The sequence below is a fragment of the Cladophialophora yegresii genome (assembly GCF_000585515.1).
Source record: "Cladophialophora yegresii CBS 114405 chromosome Unknown aczIN-supercont1.7, whole genome shotgun sequence".
Lineage (NCBI taxonomy): Eukaryota > Fungi > Ascomycota > Eurotiomycetes > Chaetothyriales > Herpotrichiellaceae > Cladophialophora > Cladophialophora yegresii.
In genome coordinates this window covers 335795-352431 of record NW_006913051.1, presented here as the reverse complement: position 1 = coordinate 352431, position 16637 = coordinate 335795, and the positions used below count along the sequence as shown (strand labels likewise).

At 54.8% G+C, this 16637-nt stretch overlaps 5 protein-coding genes across 5 annotated transcripts; 3 read left to right on the top strand and 2 right to left on the bottom strand.

Moving 5' to 3' along the window:
* Positions 1-200: 200 nt before the first annotated feature.
* A1O7_09261 (glutathione S-transferase) lies at positions 201-1154 on the bottom strand (the record flags this gene model as incomplete). The annotated part of the gene is made up of 3 exons (XM_007763250.1): positions 201-428; positions 496-840; positions 987-1154. The coding sequence occupies 3 exons, from the start codon at positions 1152-1154 to the stop codon at positions 201-203; spliced, it is 741 nt and encodes a 246-aa protein (XP_007761440.1).
* Positions 1155-2527: 1373 nt separating this feature from the next.
* Positions 2528-4195, top strand: A1O7_09260 (uncharacterized protein; the record flags this gene model as incomplete). Its single annotated transcript, XM_007763249.1, has 2 exons — positions 2528-3348; positions 3397-4195. 2 exons carry the CDS (start codon positions 2528-2530, stop codon positions 4193-4195), a joined length of 1620 nt encoding a protein of 539 aa, XP_007761439.1.
* A 1034-nt stretch (positions 4196-5229) lies between these two features.
* Positions 5230-7341, top strand: A1O7_09259 (uncharacterized protein; the record flags this gene model as incomplete). Its single annotated transcript, XM_007763248.1, has 1 exon — positions 5230-7341. The coding sequence occupies one exon, from the start codon at positions 5230-5232 to the stop codon at positions 7339-7341; it is 2112 nt and encodes a 703-aa protein (XP_007761438.1).
* Positions 7342-8252: 911 nt separating this feature from the next.
* On the top strand, positions 8253-11441 carry A1O7_09258 (esterase/lipase; the record flags this gene model as incomplete). Its single annotated transcript, XM_007763247.1, has 2 exons — positions 8253-8321; positions 8379-11441. 2 exons carry the CDS (start codon positions 8253-8255, stop codon positions 11439-11441), a joined length of 3132 nt encoding a protein of 1043 aa, XP_007761437.1.
* Positions 11442-12955: 1514 nt separating this feature from the next.
* On the bottom strand, positions 12956-16214 carry A1O7_09257 (NAD-specific glutamate dehydrogenase; the record flags this gene model as incomplete). Its single annotated transcript, XM_007763246.1, has 2 exons — positions 12956-15939; positions 15989-16214. The coding sequence occupies 2 exons, from the start codon at positions 16212-16214 to the stop codon at positions 12956-12958; spliced, it is 3210 nt and encodes a 1069-aa protein (XP_007761436.1).
* Positions 16215-16637: the final 423 nt, after the last annotated feature.

The window sequence follows — 16637 nt, the reverse complement described above, 5'->3', positions numbered from 1 at the left end:
GAAAGAGTATTGCTCATCATGTATGTACTTCGAGACAGGGTAGGACTGGACGGGAGAGTTTATGTGCCAAGTGTCACTCACTACCTTGGGTACGTAGCCGTATCCGTATCCATATCCCTAAACTCTGCGCTGGTCGCCCTTTGTAGACCATCTGCCAGTGCTGCCTCACGCCGAGTTTCCCTTCTCTGCCGCCATCATGATTAGAGCTTCTTCTCGGCCGCCAGCTTGGCGAACCTGGCCTTGGTCCTCTCCGCCACGGCCTTTTCGTTCCAAATATACGTCACGCTGGGCTGCTCGATGACTCTCGAAGCCCAGGCCTGGAATTTGGGAGTCTTTTCCTCGAGCAGGGCGTGCAGCTTCGGGCTCAAGATGCCGTATTCGGGCTTGCTGAGCGCGAGGAGCCGGAGCACAAAGGGGCCGGTTAGAGCCTGTTTGCCAGGTCAGCATAGATAGGTAGAGAACCGGGGTTGGAGGGGGGACCATGATTCGACATACCTCCGCGAGGGTCACCCGCTCACTGCCTCCGAAGAAGGGCCCCTTGCTGGCGGGGTCCCATGTGAAGAGGGGTTCCAGTTCCTTGACCACGGCCGCGACCAGGCTTTCCGCGGCTTCATCCTTCTCGGCCTCGGACTGGCCGCGTTGTCCGGCAAAGATGTGCGGCAACGCCTTGGTGATGAACGTGTCGGCGAAGAAATTGACGCGGGCGCGATACAGGGCGTTGGACGCCCCGGTAGATGGAGGGAGTAAAGACGATGGGTGTGCGTCGGCGAGGAACTGCGCCACGACGGCCGACTCGATGATGATCTCGCCGTTGTAGCTGATGCTAGGGACCAGGCCGCGCTGGACGCACAGGGAGGCGTCAATGGGGGAATTTGAAGGAATGAGACAGGCGAGAGCGTGGTAGTGTGTTCGCAACGCACAGCAAAGCATGGCCATGTCATATGTCGGGGGGAAACAATGTCACGGCACAATGTGGGACAACTTACCGGGTTCACCTTGAGATACCATGGGTCACGCGGTCGATCCAGGTCAATGATCTCTTCCTTGTAGGGGAGGCCCAGCTCTTTGATGACAATATGGGCGCGGTGTGCCCATGGGCAGCCATGGTTGGTGTATAGGATGATTTCTGGATGACTGGTGCCGTTTGTGGCCATGGCGGAGGTGGTGATGTCCTGTGTTAAGGTTAGACGAACGAATACGAGGCAGGACGCTGCCCGAGATCGTGAAGCATGTGTAGCTATTATGTGTCGTGTGGACGGGGTACCGGTTGTGGCACGAGTCGTCGCTATATTCTCCAAGTATTGCGAGATTGTCGATTTGTCATCCCGCCAATCACCGTCGCAACTTTCGTCCTGAGGGGACATGAAGGGAGAGCTTCCCAAGGCCTCACTCGCTAAAGTCCGATGCGTGCATAGTGGTAGAGGAGAATAGAGGAGGATGTGTTGCTCGTGTGCCTGCCATAGCACTCAAGAATTGTTCCTGTCGTAACGTGGAGTCACACTTCCACCAGTGGATGTGTTGTTCTTGTGTTCGGGAAGACGAGGGTGAGTTCTAGGTGAGGGAAAACAGCTCCCCGGGCAGCAGCACGTAGTTACATCTGGGTAAAGACAAGTCAAAGTGCGACTCACCTAGCCAGCCGTGCGGCTGTCAAAGCAACGACTCTGCTCACAGTCCTTGAGGATGCCGACTTCGACACCATACTTAGTGTTGGACAACTCATCAGTACAGATCAGAGGGCGTGGTATGGCCTGCGTGGCTCTGTTCTTTCTATCATCGGACCTGGGGTGCAGTCCAGGCCCGCCATAGCTGTTGTGAGAGTCTCTGGAACGCTGGCGTGGCGCTCGCTGTCTGCCTCTAAGCCCGAGCTTCGCAAACCGAACACTGGTGCTTACTGCTTTACTGTTCACTCGGCCACTGTGCACAGAAGATGATGGGCTCGACCACCTGAGTCGACTTCCAAGAGCATCGCCTATGTACACTGGCCTTCTGCAGCTTTTGCTCTCCGCACCTTTCGGGCGTTGCCAGAGGCGGTGTCTGTCCACCCTTCACATGCCATCGAGGCCCCCGCTTCTGGTACATGTATCTGGCCAGAGAGTGCGGCCTGCTAATCAGCCCAACTCCGGCTCTCAATCTGCCACCGCCTTGTTCATTCGACGCAATGCGCATTTCAGAAAGATTTCTTGCCCGCTCAACTGCCGCTGTGGCTTGAATTGTCGGCTGAACCACCCTAGCCGTGCACCAATACAGGAAGCGCAACCGAAGCATGCACCTCGTGCACCTATGAGCGAAGCGGGAACAAACAGGGGGTTCTCAGCTCCAGACCTTTGAAGGACACGTTTTGCGCCAATGGCAGTCACTCCGGACAAGGCAGCACTGATGGCTATTCCTGATTCACTCGTCGTGAAGGCGGGACTGAACATGAGGCTATCGGGACGTCTTCTCGCGGAAGATAGACCAGCTGCTCGACGACAATCTTAGGGTTGGAACTTTCCAGAGCATGAAGCTACACCAGCGATAGTCCAACGCCATGAAGGTCCTGTTCATCTCATGCGACGGCCAAGGGCAAGCCCGGAAGACCAGTTCTGACGAAGGAGTGACCCGGTGCCAACATGCCGCCCGCGAATATCACAAGACCGCCAAACTGCGCAGAGCGAGAAACAAAGCCCAGCCCGTGCATAAGTTTCGCAAGCCAGTGAAGCCACTTGTGAATCCAACAGATGAACCAGCCGTCCCGGAGCTCAAGCTCGAGCAACACTTGCCTATCCAGGTCCTTCTGGGAGCAAGTCGATCCGATCCATTCAACACCATCGGCGACGCCGGCGCTCCACTCTACGTGCACGAAATGTTGGATCATGCCATCACATCGCACTGGTCAGAGTTGTGTCTAACCGACGGCGAAGGACTAAACGCCGCTAGAGCCGAAATGATGCAGTCTGTCATGTATAGTCCTATTGCTTGGTACACAATCGTCTTTGCTGGCGCCACTCACAATGCATACCAGTATGGAGGCCGCGGGACGACGAAGCAGAACGAGCAGCTCAGGCTTGTGTACAAGACGAAAGCCATCAGCTCGCTTCTGGAGTATATACAGGAAAACAGCGACACTGTGTCCGAGGAAGCTCTCCTAAGCATGATAACCTTGGCGTCTCATGGAACCGGCGAGAACCTAAAGGGCCATGATGCGTACAAGCGGCAAAAGCTGCCCTTTTTGTCCCATCTGCACGATGTCGAATACTATGCAAGCATGGACATTGGCATGGAACATCTGACTGCCGTGTATTCTATCGTCGACCAACGAGGAGGACTTCTTACGCTGCGACGGAGGAGTTTGGCCATTATCATCCAGTTGTAAGTGGCTCCCAAATTTCTATGCTTCCAATGACTAATCGTGAAAAGGTGCGACATCATGACAGCTTGGCGGGGATTACAGCGTCCTCATTTCGGTCTCCTGGTGCCGACAAATGTGCACATCAGTAAGCGGACCCATGAACCGGACGTTGTTGCACAAGCCATGCTTCGGACTCGGACAACAGGCTTTCGCACATTGATCAGCAATGGGTACGCCGGTCTTGATCATCTTGTGGAGGTTGCCGATCACACGAGCATTTTCTCGGCGGACTTTGATCAACTGTTGCGTTGCTATGATCTCCCGAAAGAGCAACAACCTCTGCATACTCCCAAAATCGCACTTGTCAGATATATGCGCTGGTGCGTGCTCCATGATATCTTGATGCTGCCCGAGCACCTCATCGACGACGAAAGTCTACCCGAGCAGGTCGTCCACGAGATCTGTCGCCATATCCTGTTCGCATATGCGGTGTTCGTCGTGGTGCCCATGCCACTAAAGACCAAGCTACATGCCAAAATCGCCGAACAGCTGGCACGTATCCTGACCAGGGCGATCAAGGTGGGCGTTCCCAGCCAACACCAAGGCCTATTCCACTGTGCAGTCGCTTGGGGCTGGATGTGTGCAGAAAAGGCGGTCGGATATCGCAAGCGCGAGAAGCTACTAGGCAGCTTCGCCACGTTGCTGGAGTTCACTAGGGTCCCACGGAAGCCTGATTCGTGGCCCATTGTCGAGGAGATCATGAGGTCCTTCTTATGGATGGAGGCGTATTGTGATGAGCCGGGGCGGAAGTTTTGGGCCAATGCATGTGGGCAGGCGGAGGATGACTTCAAGGTAGAGTCTCCTTGAGATGGGATATCATCTCAGATCCGCTCGAGACGTGTCTGCAGTCGGCCTGACGCCCTTCAGAGGATTGGGAGACTCTGTATGTATGTGGAACATACGCAGCGATAAGTGGAAGATCTCGCGAAAGGATGGCCGCATCGTTGGTTATGATGGTTCGGGCGTGTTCGAATAGCGGAAGACTGTAAAGGCTACCTTGGGAGACCCAGACGCAACCAAATCCTGTCCACGAGTGATATACCGTAGGCACTGCAGGGACTCGCAGCACATCCTTGGCCCAGTAGAACGCGATGTTGGACTCTCCCCCACCTCGGTTCGCGCAAGCGACATGAGAGTCCAGCCATGACCCTCTCGCAGGCAGGATACAAGGCTGCATGTTCTCTACTCCGTTCTCACGGCCTTAGGCCTACTCTGGCTGTGCGAACTGCACTTGCTACAACACCTCGACCAGCTTGAAACAAAGTCGGTCACCTTAGGCCCAGATGTCCTGGTTTCCAATGTGCAGCAAGAACCTAATTAAGGATATGGCTGGGCGTGGTGGGTCCGAAATCCAGGCTTGCCGTCGTGCTCGGGCCGTGCCTGTGGGGACCCCCTCCATGCCACTGACCATCACGAGAAGCACCTTCTGCCATGCTTCCCGGTTCTGTGTCCGACCCCCCCGCACCTTCCTTTGTACCCTTCGAATGCATCGAGTCTGCCTGACTGAAGATCTTAAATAGTACAAACTTTCGAAAACATGCAGGTACTACGATCTATTCGGCCCACTTGTTTTGACTCTGCAATGCCTCTACAGCAGGGTTCCTACAACGACATGAACAACACTGAGGACGCCGTTGCAGGAAGTCCAATGGCTGCCTCGAGGCGGCAAGCCGCCCCGTTCAGGTGTTGGGGGCCTGGTGGTCTGAAACATTAGCGTGTCTTCAAGAATAGTCTTGCTACTCAAACACCAACTCGGGCTGAACAGAGGGAATAAGATAGCGATCAGGCCCCCAGAATGGCATTGCCATCGACGTTCCAGAGCCAGGATCTCAGACACCACGATGTCGATGCAAAGTGCTCGATACGATGCATTGCAGTCGACGCCGCCAGGACATCGAACATCTCGTCCCCCTGTCTCCAAGTATAACGCCGTCGCGAACGGCAGCAGCGGCACGAATCTATTCGTCGCCGGACTACCTGAACATCACGATGGTAATGCCACCATGCCCGACCTAGGACCTGATACTCACGATCGCTCTCCGCAAACGAGAGGGAGTGCGTCGTCTTCGCGGAGGTCGATGATGCGAGACTACAAGAAGGAGATCATCTTGACCTGTCTGCTCCTGCTTCTTCCCCTTCCATTATCGGCCGTCTTGATGTACTTGATCTATGCCAATCTACAGCCTCGAAGCCAGGATCTCGGCTTCCCCGATAGCATCACCGCGGATAACACGGACCGACCGCTCAGCAAACAAGACTACTATGTGAACTACTCGGCAACCCGGCTGGTATTCATCTCGTCCCTCTCCTCGACGTTGGCACTTGCTCTTGTCCCTGTGGCCATGACTCTGTTTGCGTACATGGCGGCCTTTACACTGCAGAAAGCATCCAGGGCCCGAAAGATGGCCCATCTCCCGTCGCCATTTCAATTCGAGCTCACAATCCGTCTGCTCGGCGGTAGCACCACGGACCTTTACCGATACCTCAAGTATATGTTTCGACGAAGGCCGAAGAGGGTGGCTGCAGTGCCGATGCTCAACAGTTCAGCATTGGCGCTTCTACTCATGCTCATCCTCGCAGTGTGCATAACGGTGGTTGACGCTCTTCTGCATATCGGCACTTCGACGGTCCAATACCACAATACCGTCGAGTACCTCGAGACGGCGTTCAATCCGGGCCGTCGACTTTCGACTGACTGCTGGAATGCCACCGCTGTCTCTGCCTTTGCTCCCTGTAATGTCAACCCGGGCGGATCTGGCGCGTCGGCGTCGTTTGCCAACTCGACCGAGGCATACCTCACGCTTGGAAATCAGTCCACACGCAACACCATCCGTCTGGGCGACGATGGCGAGACCGCCATTCTGACGCCCGCCAGTGCTCCATCCGGGGTGCATTTCAGGGCGCAGAGCTACGCCTCCGCAACAACATGTGAGCCAGCCACCAAACGGTGCAAGCCGCACTACAACGGTGACGGCTACTGCAACGCCTGTCAGAGCTGGGCGTACAATTGCACTCCCGACGCGGCGGGGTTGCGAGTCTCCGGCAACTTTTCCGACATTCGTGGTCAATCGGGCCTCTTCCCCGTCCTTCTAGAGTTCTTCAACACATCTTCGAAGGAATTCAACACCTCCGTCGGCCCCGTCCACGGCCACGTGTGGTCGGCGGTACTGTTCTCCTTGCCGGCCGGCACCGACGAAGCCATGCGTCAGGACGGCGAAGACTCGCCAACCATCGACGGCATGTATTACGACCCGACCAAGGATCTGGTCGCCGACACGTACGGAAACATCTACGGCATCCTCTCGTGCACCACGCTGCTATCGGAAGTGACATACTCGGTGCGGATGGACGGGAGCATACACGACGCCGTGACCACGCCCATGAACGACACGGCGAGTTCGCCCTTCTACTTCCCTCTCACGTACGGCTTCGGAAGGGACAATCTTGGCACGGGAATCAACCTGGCCGCCGCGTCGGCAGGGAGCCCCCACGACCTGGCGTACCAAGTCAGCAGAGTGCTCGACCGCACGATCCTGGGCTTGACGGCCGGGTCTCTCCCGGATCGGCAGGCTGTTGGGGCGTTCCTGACCCAAACGAGGCAGGTCGCCAAGGTGCCCATCGCCGAGTTCGTGGCGTTGATTGTGCTGAATCTGGTGCTGCCTGTGGTTGGTATCGTGCTGGGGGTGTGGGCGTGGGTTCTGTGCGAGAGACATGGCGTGCGGGATGTGCAGGCGCGGTTGGGCATCGGGGCATTGGTGGCGGCATTATTTGAGGATCAGAGGTTCAATGCCACGGCGACCAAGATGGAGCAATTGTATGCGGAGGCGCGGAGCTTGCCGACAGCGAGGGTGGTAGTGGATACGAGAACGAGGGAGAAGGGAGGAGGGAAGGTGCTCGTGGCTGTCGCCGAAGACGGTGGCTGTGATGGTGACGGCAGCGAGACGTACAGATAGATGAGTCTGTGGTACCTAGAATGAAAACGAAGAGGATAGATGTTGATTTGCTACGGCATCCATTTAGGCTGCTGGATGTGGTCTAACGCTCAAGTGTTGCGCATCATTTGGAAGACTCGATGTCACGATGAGAGACTTTGAACGGTCCCCTGCTGCCCACGTGACAGTCACTCGAAACCATTTGCTTCTCGAAGGACGCTCGACCGTCTCACGAAGTACATTTGTGTGACAGAATAACTTGTGCAAGGCTCTCACACCAGATGACCCGTGTCAGCAGTCCCGATTCGAGTCACGGTCTTCTTCACAACGATCCCGGTGCGAAGGGCGAAATACTTGCCAACAACCGATGCGCTTATGGAGCCGTATCGGCAGAATCGCTGGCACCTTCAGCTAATGTAACTATGGTGCACCTCTGACATTGTCTAGCGTAATGCCATGTAGGTGAGCAAAACTATGGTGCACCTCAAACATTGTCTAGCGTACTACTACAGTAGGTGAGCAAAACACGCACCGCGGCATCCTCCGAAACGTACAGTGGGATCTCTAATTACTCCGTACCAGGAAACGGAAGGATCAACGCAAAAGCGATATGAGGCGGCAGCGTTGCCAGTACGAGTACGAGTAGGGACTGGCCAAGCACCCCGAGTTTTACTGGGGCTTTACAGTAATTAGGTCGGCGGTGCGGGTTCATCTGCACCGTGGATCCTCGAAGCTCTCCACACTCTCACCCCGAACTCGTAGGTAACTCACAATCGAGGTATGACGTAGCCTCATCTCGCGCTCGTGTTTACCGACGGACTGGCTCGCCTGGGCACTTTGGTACTTCAACTCTAGCGCAGTCGACGTCCACCTCGTCAACAATGTCGGCAGACATGAAATTCCGCGAGACGCGAAGTCCGGGGTGATCAAACATGACCATTACGACCTTGGCCGTTGGAGCGGCCGTCACTCCGACTGTGGTAAAGACGTATATATCTCATGTATGCACTCCCGCTCTGTCGACGCGTGGGCCTGGACTGATCAGACATTTGATCTAGTACGCGAACCGAAAGGAACGCCGTGAAAAGCCCACCGCCCACATCTCCTACGATCAAGGCTTGCATCTGATCCGGACGTTCCTCAAATACGCTTCCCACCATACCGTCGAGGATCTACAGTCCTTCACGGGACAGTGGGTGCCCAGCCCGTCGTGGGTCAGGACCGAAAATGTCACGGTCCCGGACGACTACCTCGCGAAGGCGGCGCGTACCATCACCAGTCAATTGGGCCCCGTGGGTGTAGAATCCGTTGGTGGTACGAAGTGGTGGCAGTGGCGGCCGCGAGGGGGCGAGTTAAAGGCGGAATGGATCGAAATGCGTGCACATTACAACGAGCAGAAGAGGCAGGGCTCCAAGAGTAGGCGCGTCATGCTGTACGTGCACGGCGGAGCGTACTTCTTCGGCAGCGTGGATGAACACCGCTATCAGATGCAACGACACGCTCGGAAGCTCAAGGCCCGCGTGTTCGCCCCGAGGTATAGATTGGCGCCACAGTTTCCGTTCCCCTCGGGGCTGCAGGACTGTCTTGCCGCGTACCTCTATCTCCTGGACATGCACGACTCGACCGAAATCATCCTGGCGGGCGACTCGGCCGGCGGGGGGATGATTGTGTCGATCCTGTGCATGCTGAGGGATCAAGCACTTCCTTTGCCCGCCGGCGCGATCCTCATTTCGCCGTGGGTCGACCTTTCGCATTCGTTTCCAAGCCTGAGCGGTAATGCTGAACTCGACTACATTCCCGCTTATGGTTTTATGCAAAAGCCATCAGCGGCTTGGCCGCCTCCGAATGACGAAGAAATTGCGACTATCAGCAGGCTTGCCAGGGGCGATGAGGGCTCACCTAAAGTAGCACAGGACCGCGACAAAACCACGAACGTGCCAGTTCAAGATGACGGCGGAGTCAAGCCTGGGCCTCAACTGCCTCTCTCTATTGAGCTAAATGGGAGGCAAGTTGTCCTGAAAGATCAAATACAGATGTATACGACAAACCAGCTGTTGGCTCATCCATTGGTGTCACCTGTCCTACAGCCATCCCTCGGTGGCCTTCCGCCGGTTCTGATTCTGACTGGTGGTGGGGAGATCCTACGAGATGAGCAAATCTACCTCGCTCACAAGATGGCAAATCCCTCAAAATACCCCCTCGGCGCCGCCTATAGATCGAGATACGACCCCGACGACAAGATACTGAACAAGTACAAACCGACACCGGTCATGTTACAAGTGTGGGATGATCTGTGCCACGTTGCGCCGACTCTCTCATTCACCCGTCCTGCCAAGTTCATGTACCGTTCGGTCGCTCAATTTGGGGCGTGGGTGCTGGCAAAAGCGCAAAAGCGTGCAATTGAAATCATGGACGATGACAACATATCGAGAATTTCATCTCAGAGCGACAGCGGTTCAGCGAGCGATGCCGAGGCTGCGTCACCAGCGGATAGCATCTCCCGGGCCAAGATAGATGCAAGTAAGACGACCGGAAGCGTTGGCCGCGCTGGCGACCCGATACCGCCTTTCACAAATAACATGATTCGGCAAAGGATTGACCGCTATGGACGCATCTATCCTTTGGCCGAACCGCATGATCTGCCCGCTCTCCAAATGCAGCCCGACGATGTCGGAGTGATCAAGCCTGGTCCGGTCAGAAAATGGCTCGAGGCTAAGGCCTCGTGGGACGCGAGATATGCAAGCACGAGGAAGCGCGTGCAGAAGGAACGAGTCAAAGCTCTCGCCAGTGGGAAAATTATGGGATTCGAGGCTGGCGAGCATCCACCTCCTAGCGCGCTTGCCGGGCGACGGACAGACAAGGATATAGTGGCCGTCAAGAAGAGAAAGAGCTACGGCCTAGCCATGTGGAGTGGATGGGGAAGCAAGCACGACGAGACGACATTGAAGAGGGAAGAAGAGGCTGTAGAAGACGGACAACCGGTATCAGAGCGTGACGGAGACACGGAGATACCGCTTGGGACCGATGGCCAAGTGGAAACCAGTCCAGCTGAAGTGACGGCCGTGAAGCGTGCTCAAAGCCGGAACCGAAGCTCCAGCACGAAACGGACGACGAGCGAGTCACGGACTCGTGGGAGAAAGCGAACCATCTCAGTGACCGACCGAGGGCAGACTGAAGGTCGTTTCGTGCCCGCGATAGTACCACCGCAGCATTCAATGTCGTCAGCCGAGTCACCAGAAGCGGGAACAATTCCAACAGTGCCTCATGACGAGCGAGCCACGTCTCCAACTGCGTCTCTACTTTCCTCCGGATTTCTACCAAAGTTCAAAACAGCGTCCCATCTCCGCGATGATAGCGGTAGCAGTCCACACTACGCGCCCATCCTCTCCGATGCCGCGAGCACGATGACCGGCCGCAGTGGTATGGTTCCCGATGATGCGAGCACGAGGGCGGTCTTTGCTGCCACTGGCGTGATGAAGAACGGTGATGCTCAGCAAGAAGTCGGCGAACCCGCCAAGACTTCCAACACCAGCTCGACCACGACAAGACGACCACAGAGCGCGCTTGCGCATGAGACGACGAGCGTCAACTCTGATGGGGGCGAGGAACTTGAAGTTGATGACGGCGTCGCAAGCATGGCTCCAAGCGCGATGTCACGTCCGCATACCTCTCTTGCCGGTTTTGGCAGCGACTCGCCTCGCAGCCAGCGTAGTCTGGATCGCTTGCAGAGCCATCAGCTCGACGAGGGCATGGGCAGGATGGCGCCCTTGAGAAGCACAAGTTCGACGGCCGTCGTCCGCGCGGAGGGTGTCGTCAGTGTTATAGACGGCACCTACGACAAGATAAAACATCAGGTTGCGGACGGCACCTACGACATGACGGGACATCAGGTTGCGGACGGCACGCTCGACCGGGCGGGACACCAGACTGCAGATCAGGAGGAGAAGAAGAATGATGTCGCCACAGAAAAGTCCGTCGAGGCTACAGATAATGTGAAGGAGGACGAGGAGGAACTGATTCAGAATGTCGTGGATCATTCTGAAAAGAGTGGAACAAAGAGGCCAAAGATGTACGACCGCACTGAGACGGACTTTCAGACCGCGTTCGAGAAGATGTCCTGATATCCTCATGTTGTATATAATTGTCTATCCATCCCGCGCTCGTGCAGCCCAAAACGTATCATTGTCACACCTTTATATGAGTATAATACTACCAGGTACGGTTGTGTCCACTGAACCCGTCAAATGAAACCTCCTATCTGGGTCCCTCGGCTGCTGCTCTACACAGCCAACACCCCGGATAACCACCTATGTATAGGAGATGCTCTGCGTCACGAAGGGACATGGTTCAAACAGGCCAGCAACTACGGAGTATGATGTATCCTGGCAAGCAAAAGAAGGGAGAGCCGCCACTCATGCTGTACACCACATTACTTGTAAATTGGCGCCAAGTTCCAATTCGAGGGCTTTGTAGAAAGACAGAGTACGGAGTACAGTACTCCGTGATTAAACCAGAATTTCGTGCTTGTATCCGCTGTAGTAAGTAGCAAAGGAGGAATCAGTAGCGCCGCAGCGTGCGTGTGCTACAGTATTCATAGCACAGCATATCAGATCATAGCATATCATACCAGCTTACCATTCCCTCGTCAACGTCCACGCCGATCAGAGGTGTGCTGAGAAACTTGCACCCGGGCCCCCATGCGCTGGAACGTGCACGGGGGACTCATTGGTGTTGCTATAATTAGGTGCCTACTGTAGGTACTGTACTGTACTGTAGGCACGCCGGGCCGACACAGTCTTATGTACAGTACATAGCGACCGCTGTTTTTCTGATGATGCCAACCCGGCACATAAGTACTGTAGCACACGGAGCGGCTTCCTGGAGACCGGCGAGACGTGCTCCGTGTCCATGTACGCGTCACGCTATAATTATCAGAGATATTTATTCCGTATACGTATCCATCTACTTCCTGTGTGGAGCCTATTACTGGGCCGTTGGATCCAGATGCCGGATTTGATGGTCAGAAGTGGGGAGATGCCGTGTGTCTACATCCTGCCTACCTGGTCGTGTGTTTGTAGTTTGGCAAAATATACGGAGCATGTACGGAGTATGAGCCAAGCAGATACACTATCCTGGGGACGCAACTCCGCGCACTGGCAGCAGTATGCCGTTGAAGCAAAAGCCCAGTGTAATTATCGTGTTGCACGGGCCAAGGCCTCGTCCGGGCAGGGCAACCATGCGCAGTCACGAGTAAGATTGACTCGAACAAAGGAAAAAGCTGGAATCGAGAAGAGATCGCGTCGACCAAAGGAAAGCCGGAATCAAGAAGAAAATATTTTAAATGGCTGGTCGGTCGATTTGAGCCGCCAGGACACAGGTCAACCATACCCTGTACGCCTATTTGTTTCCACCTCTTTGTATCAGACCTCGCCAGTAATGCTTCCGTGGATTTGAACGCTGTATAACTACGAGTTCCTCCGTACACGTCACATACGCCGGTACTTTTAGCAACTAGGACTTCCCAGTACGGTGCATGACCTAAGATAAATCGGCTTGGTACTCCATCCCGTGTGTTTTTCTAACCGATTTCTGTCGCGAACCCAACGCCCAGTTTACCGCCCGTTAGTGACGCCTATCACCTCCCATCGGTGACAGCAGTAGCTAGCCTCTTGCTCATAAAGTCAAAGAACGCAAACTGACTTGGCGTAGAACCATACTCGTACACGAATCGACTGGCCAGGTAACTCCCAAAGATGGATTTGAGATACTTGTCCGGCACCCGTTGCAGGATCTTGTCCAAGCCAATCTTCTCCTGCAAAGTCCGAGGCAATGCTTCCCTGAACACCTGCATCCTCAGTGACTTGTTGTCCCACAACTCCTTGAAGTTCTGGAGGTCTTCGTCGAGCTTGGTGATTGCGAGTGACAATTGGTCGGAGAGCGTTGAGCGAGGGATGCCGGTGGCCTCATTCTCACGCCAAATAGCTTCGAACTCGAGACAGGCGTTGCGTTTGATGGTTTCTTGCACTTCCTTGACGTAGGTCTTGTAGAACTCGGGCACGGTGCCGTCACTACCAACACACATGTTCTCAATGAAGCCCTTGTCGTCAAAGGACAAGCTTGCCAGGACCTCTAGCGAAGACGACGTAACACCGCCCTTGTTCGCAGAGGCGTCTTTGTATATGATACAGCCAGCTTTCTCTAGGCGGAGCTTGGCATCGTGCGTGATGAAGAGATTGGCGCCCTCGACGATGTACGGGATTTTGCATTTGCCATCCGCGATCAGCTTGGCGGTTGTGGAGAGATCGATCGACTCCGGGCGGCCGCCGCATGGTACAAACAGGTCGTACTGCGATCCATCACGCAGGTGGAAGGTGTTTCGGAAGGTCATGCCGTTATTGACTTTTTCGCCAGACGGCAGAGTGACGTTTGTCTCGTCGACCAGCACGCGATATCCTTGTGGCGACAAATTTGAAATATCGTACTCAGCAATCATCACCCGTTGCTTCGCCAGACGCACCAATTCTCCACGGTCCAGGCCGGCAGGATCCACCAAAACTCCAGAACCGTCGACGATGGCAACGTACTTCTCATTGCCCAGGAGTATTTCATTAGAACCCAAGTCTCCATCTGGGCCCCCAGTCTGGAGTTTTCTGATCTTGCTCGGGTCTAGGTTCAACTTGCGGTAGATGCCCAAAACGTATTCACGAACTGACAGTGTAGTCATGCCATAAGCATCATGAGGGATTCCGCCAAGCTTCGGGCTTTTGCCGGTGAAGAAAGATTTCCACCAGGGTGCACCCCTAGCTCGGGCATGTTCTGTAGCCCAATCAACGAGATCTGCCGTGTTCTCGTCGGGACCCATGAAGAGGATCTCTTCTTGTCCGTGTAAATCGACGATAGGGTCCTTGATGCCAGGGCTTGTGGGAGGCAGAAGGAGGTCCATGATGCTGTCGATATACTTCTCAAATGCGACGCGCGTCTTATCTTGGTGATGGTAATCCAAGAGGATCACACCTTTGGATCCACCTTCCGGAATGTCCTTGTTTTTCCTCTGTTGAGTATTGGCAAGATTGTAGTTCTCATCGAACTGGGTCCGGGCGTTGATGGCGTAGAGCTCCTTGTTACGGGACTTGACGATACGAATGCCACCGCGGGAAATATCGCGGAATCGCAGATGGAAACCTCTGAACTCGGAGCCGATGACCAAAAACATGCCGTACAGTGGCTGAGGGTATTCATGCTCGGGCAAGAAGTCGGTGCTGGGCTTGAGGCGGAAACTCAGGGCCACCTTGGTTGGGGTATAGAAGTTGGTCTTCAAAACTGCGCGATTGAAGGTCAAGAAGTACTGCATGACCATCTCGTCATGCTGGTTCTGGGTGGTCTTGGAGATCAGCTCCGAGAGCGTCGCATCATCAATGACATTTTGTACATCCAAGCGAAGGTAGCTCAGCGTCGGGATGAAGTCATCTTGCTCGCCTCTGGTTTGCACGTAGTGGGCGCTGGCAAACGAGAGGTACAGATTCCGGATCAGGTCTGGATACTTGTTGATGATCTCAAGGATGTACTCCGAGGTGAAAGTCTCCGTGCGCAGGCGCTTCTTGATCTTTGAGAGCAGCTCCGCGTTTGCGTTTGTATCTCCCTTCAGTGCTGCCACCAACGACGTATACTCTGAGCCCAAACGGTTCAAGAACTGCTGAACAAATACATGCACGCAATGAGCGTAGATACTCTCTTGCAGGCTCAAGTTGCCGCTGGCAAACTGTCCCTGCAGCTTGTTCTGGGGAATGCAGAACAGCAGGGAGACTTCTTTGATGATCTGGTGGATCGCGGCCTCGATGGGAGGGAACCTCGACTTAGCAATGTCGCCGCTAGCAGGTTTCAGATATAGGGAGATGACCGTGATGCCGTTGGAGAATTGTTCAACATATTTTCTGGAGCTCGTAACTCCATAGTAGTGGTACAGATCTGACAATGCACTGAAGACACCCATGGCTGAACCTTGGCGGTAGGCGATAACAAGTCGCTTCTCCCGTGTACCCTCCATGTCGAACATCTCGATAACGGGACCAGTCCTTGACACGGCATAAGTAATAATCTCCTGGTAGATTTCTTTTGTCTTCTGGGTTGCCTTTTGGAGGAACCGCTTCTCACCAATGACCTCAATATTTGTCTCGTCTGGGCTGGTGCTGGGGTTGCTGAACTGACACTGATAGATGAAATAACATCGCAGGGATTGATCTGGGTTGTCGGGCAGAGCATTGCTGGAGCGAAAAGACTCGACCCTGTAGCTCCTCGCTGGTGTAGAGCCGTCAATGTATTTCTCGTCGATCCGCTGCTCGTATCGCGGCCCTTCAATCACGCTGACTCCAGGTGTGCTTGTGTCTATGTAGACTGCATGATCGGACGCTTCTTTTGCCAGTCTGATCTCCAACTTCTTGTCATCTCGTGCGTAAGCGGCCAACTTGGCGGCGTACAGAGAGAGGATGTTGCTGGCAACGGCTTCGACGGTCTCGGTGGAGAAGTACATGTCGTCGATGCCCAGGGAGTTGTAGAACCATTCTGTTTCGGACGCAATAAAATCATTGGGCAAGAAGCCCTTGTCTTCGATCAGGTCCATAACTGTTCTCGCAGTCAGCAACTGTTCAAGCTCCGTGGACTGGGTACATACCCTCTTCCATCTGCGCCTTCTTGCCCTCGAATTTGGGCGCAACATATCCTGAACTATGATCCGAGAGAATGCGGTGCAGCGACTGATTCGAGTGGGAGGCACCAGGTACCCCCAATAAAGTCGGCTGGGGTGAGGGTTGTCTTCCTGGTGTTCTCACAACCTGGTCCAGGATCTTGTGTTTGGCCGGGTTCAGTGGCCGGTCACCGTTGGCTGAGAGGTGATCCATGTTGTGGCCCGGGGAAGGTGTGTGATACCTCGATAATCGGAAAGAGAATTCAAGATTGACAGAAGAGGGAGTGAGAATATGCCAATGGAATGTAAAATCAATGTGAGAGGAGGGGGGCAGCCGCCAAGTTCAGGAGCTGTTCTTCTGGCAGGCAAACGTGTGTTCAGCTAATCACGCTGTCTTCGACTGCGGTCAATCTTAGGACAGCTGCAAATCAAGCCGGGTAGCAAGACCCGACAGTGCGCGGAATTTGACCTGACGAGAGGGACAAAGGAGAATGTTGTTCTTAATCCAGGCGAGAGACGCCGAATTGGTGAACACGCGCTCCGGTCGGTCAGACCCTTCGGCTCGCCAATGCCGCCGACTCGATAAGGGAAAAGACACCAAAGATCTCACAGCAGCTGAAACACTTGGTTGGGGGCG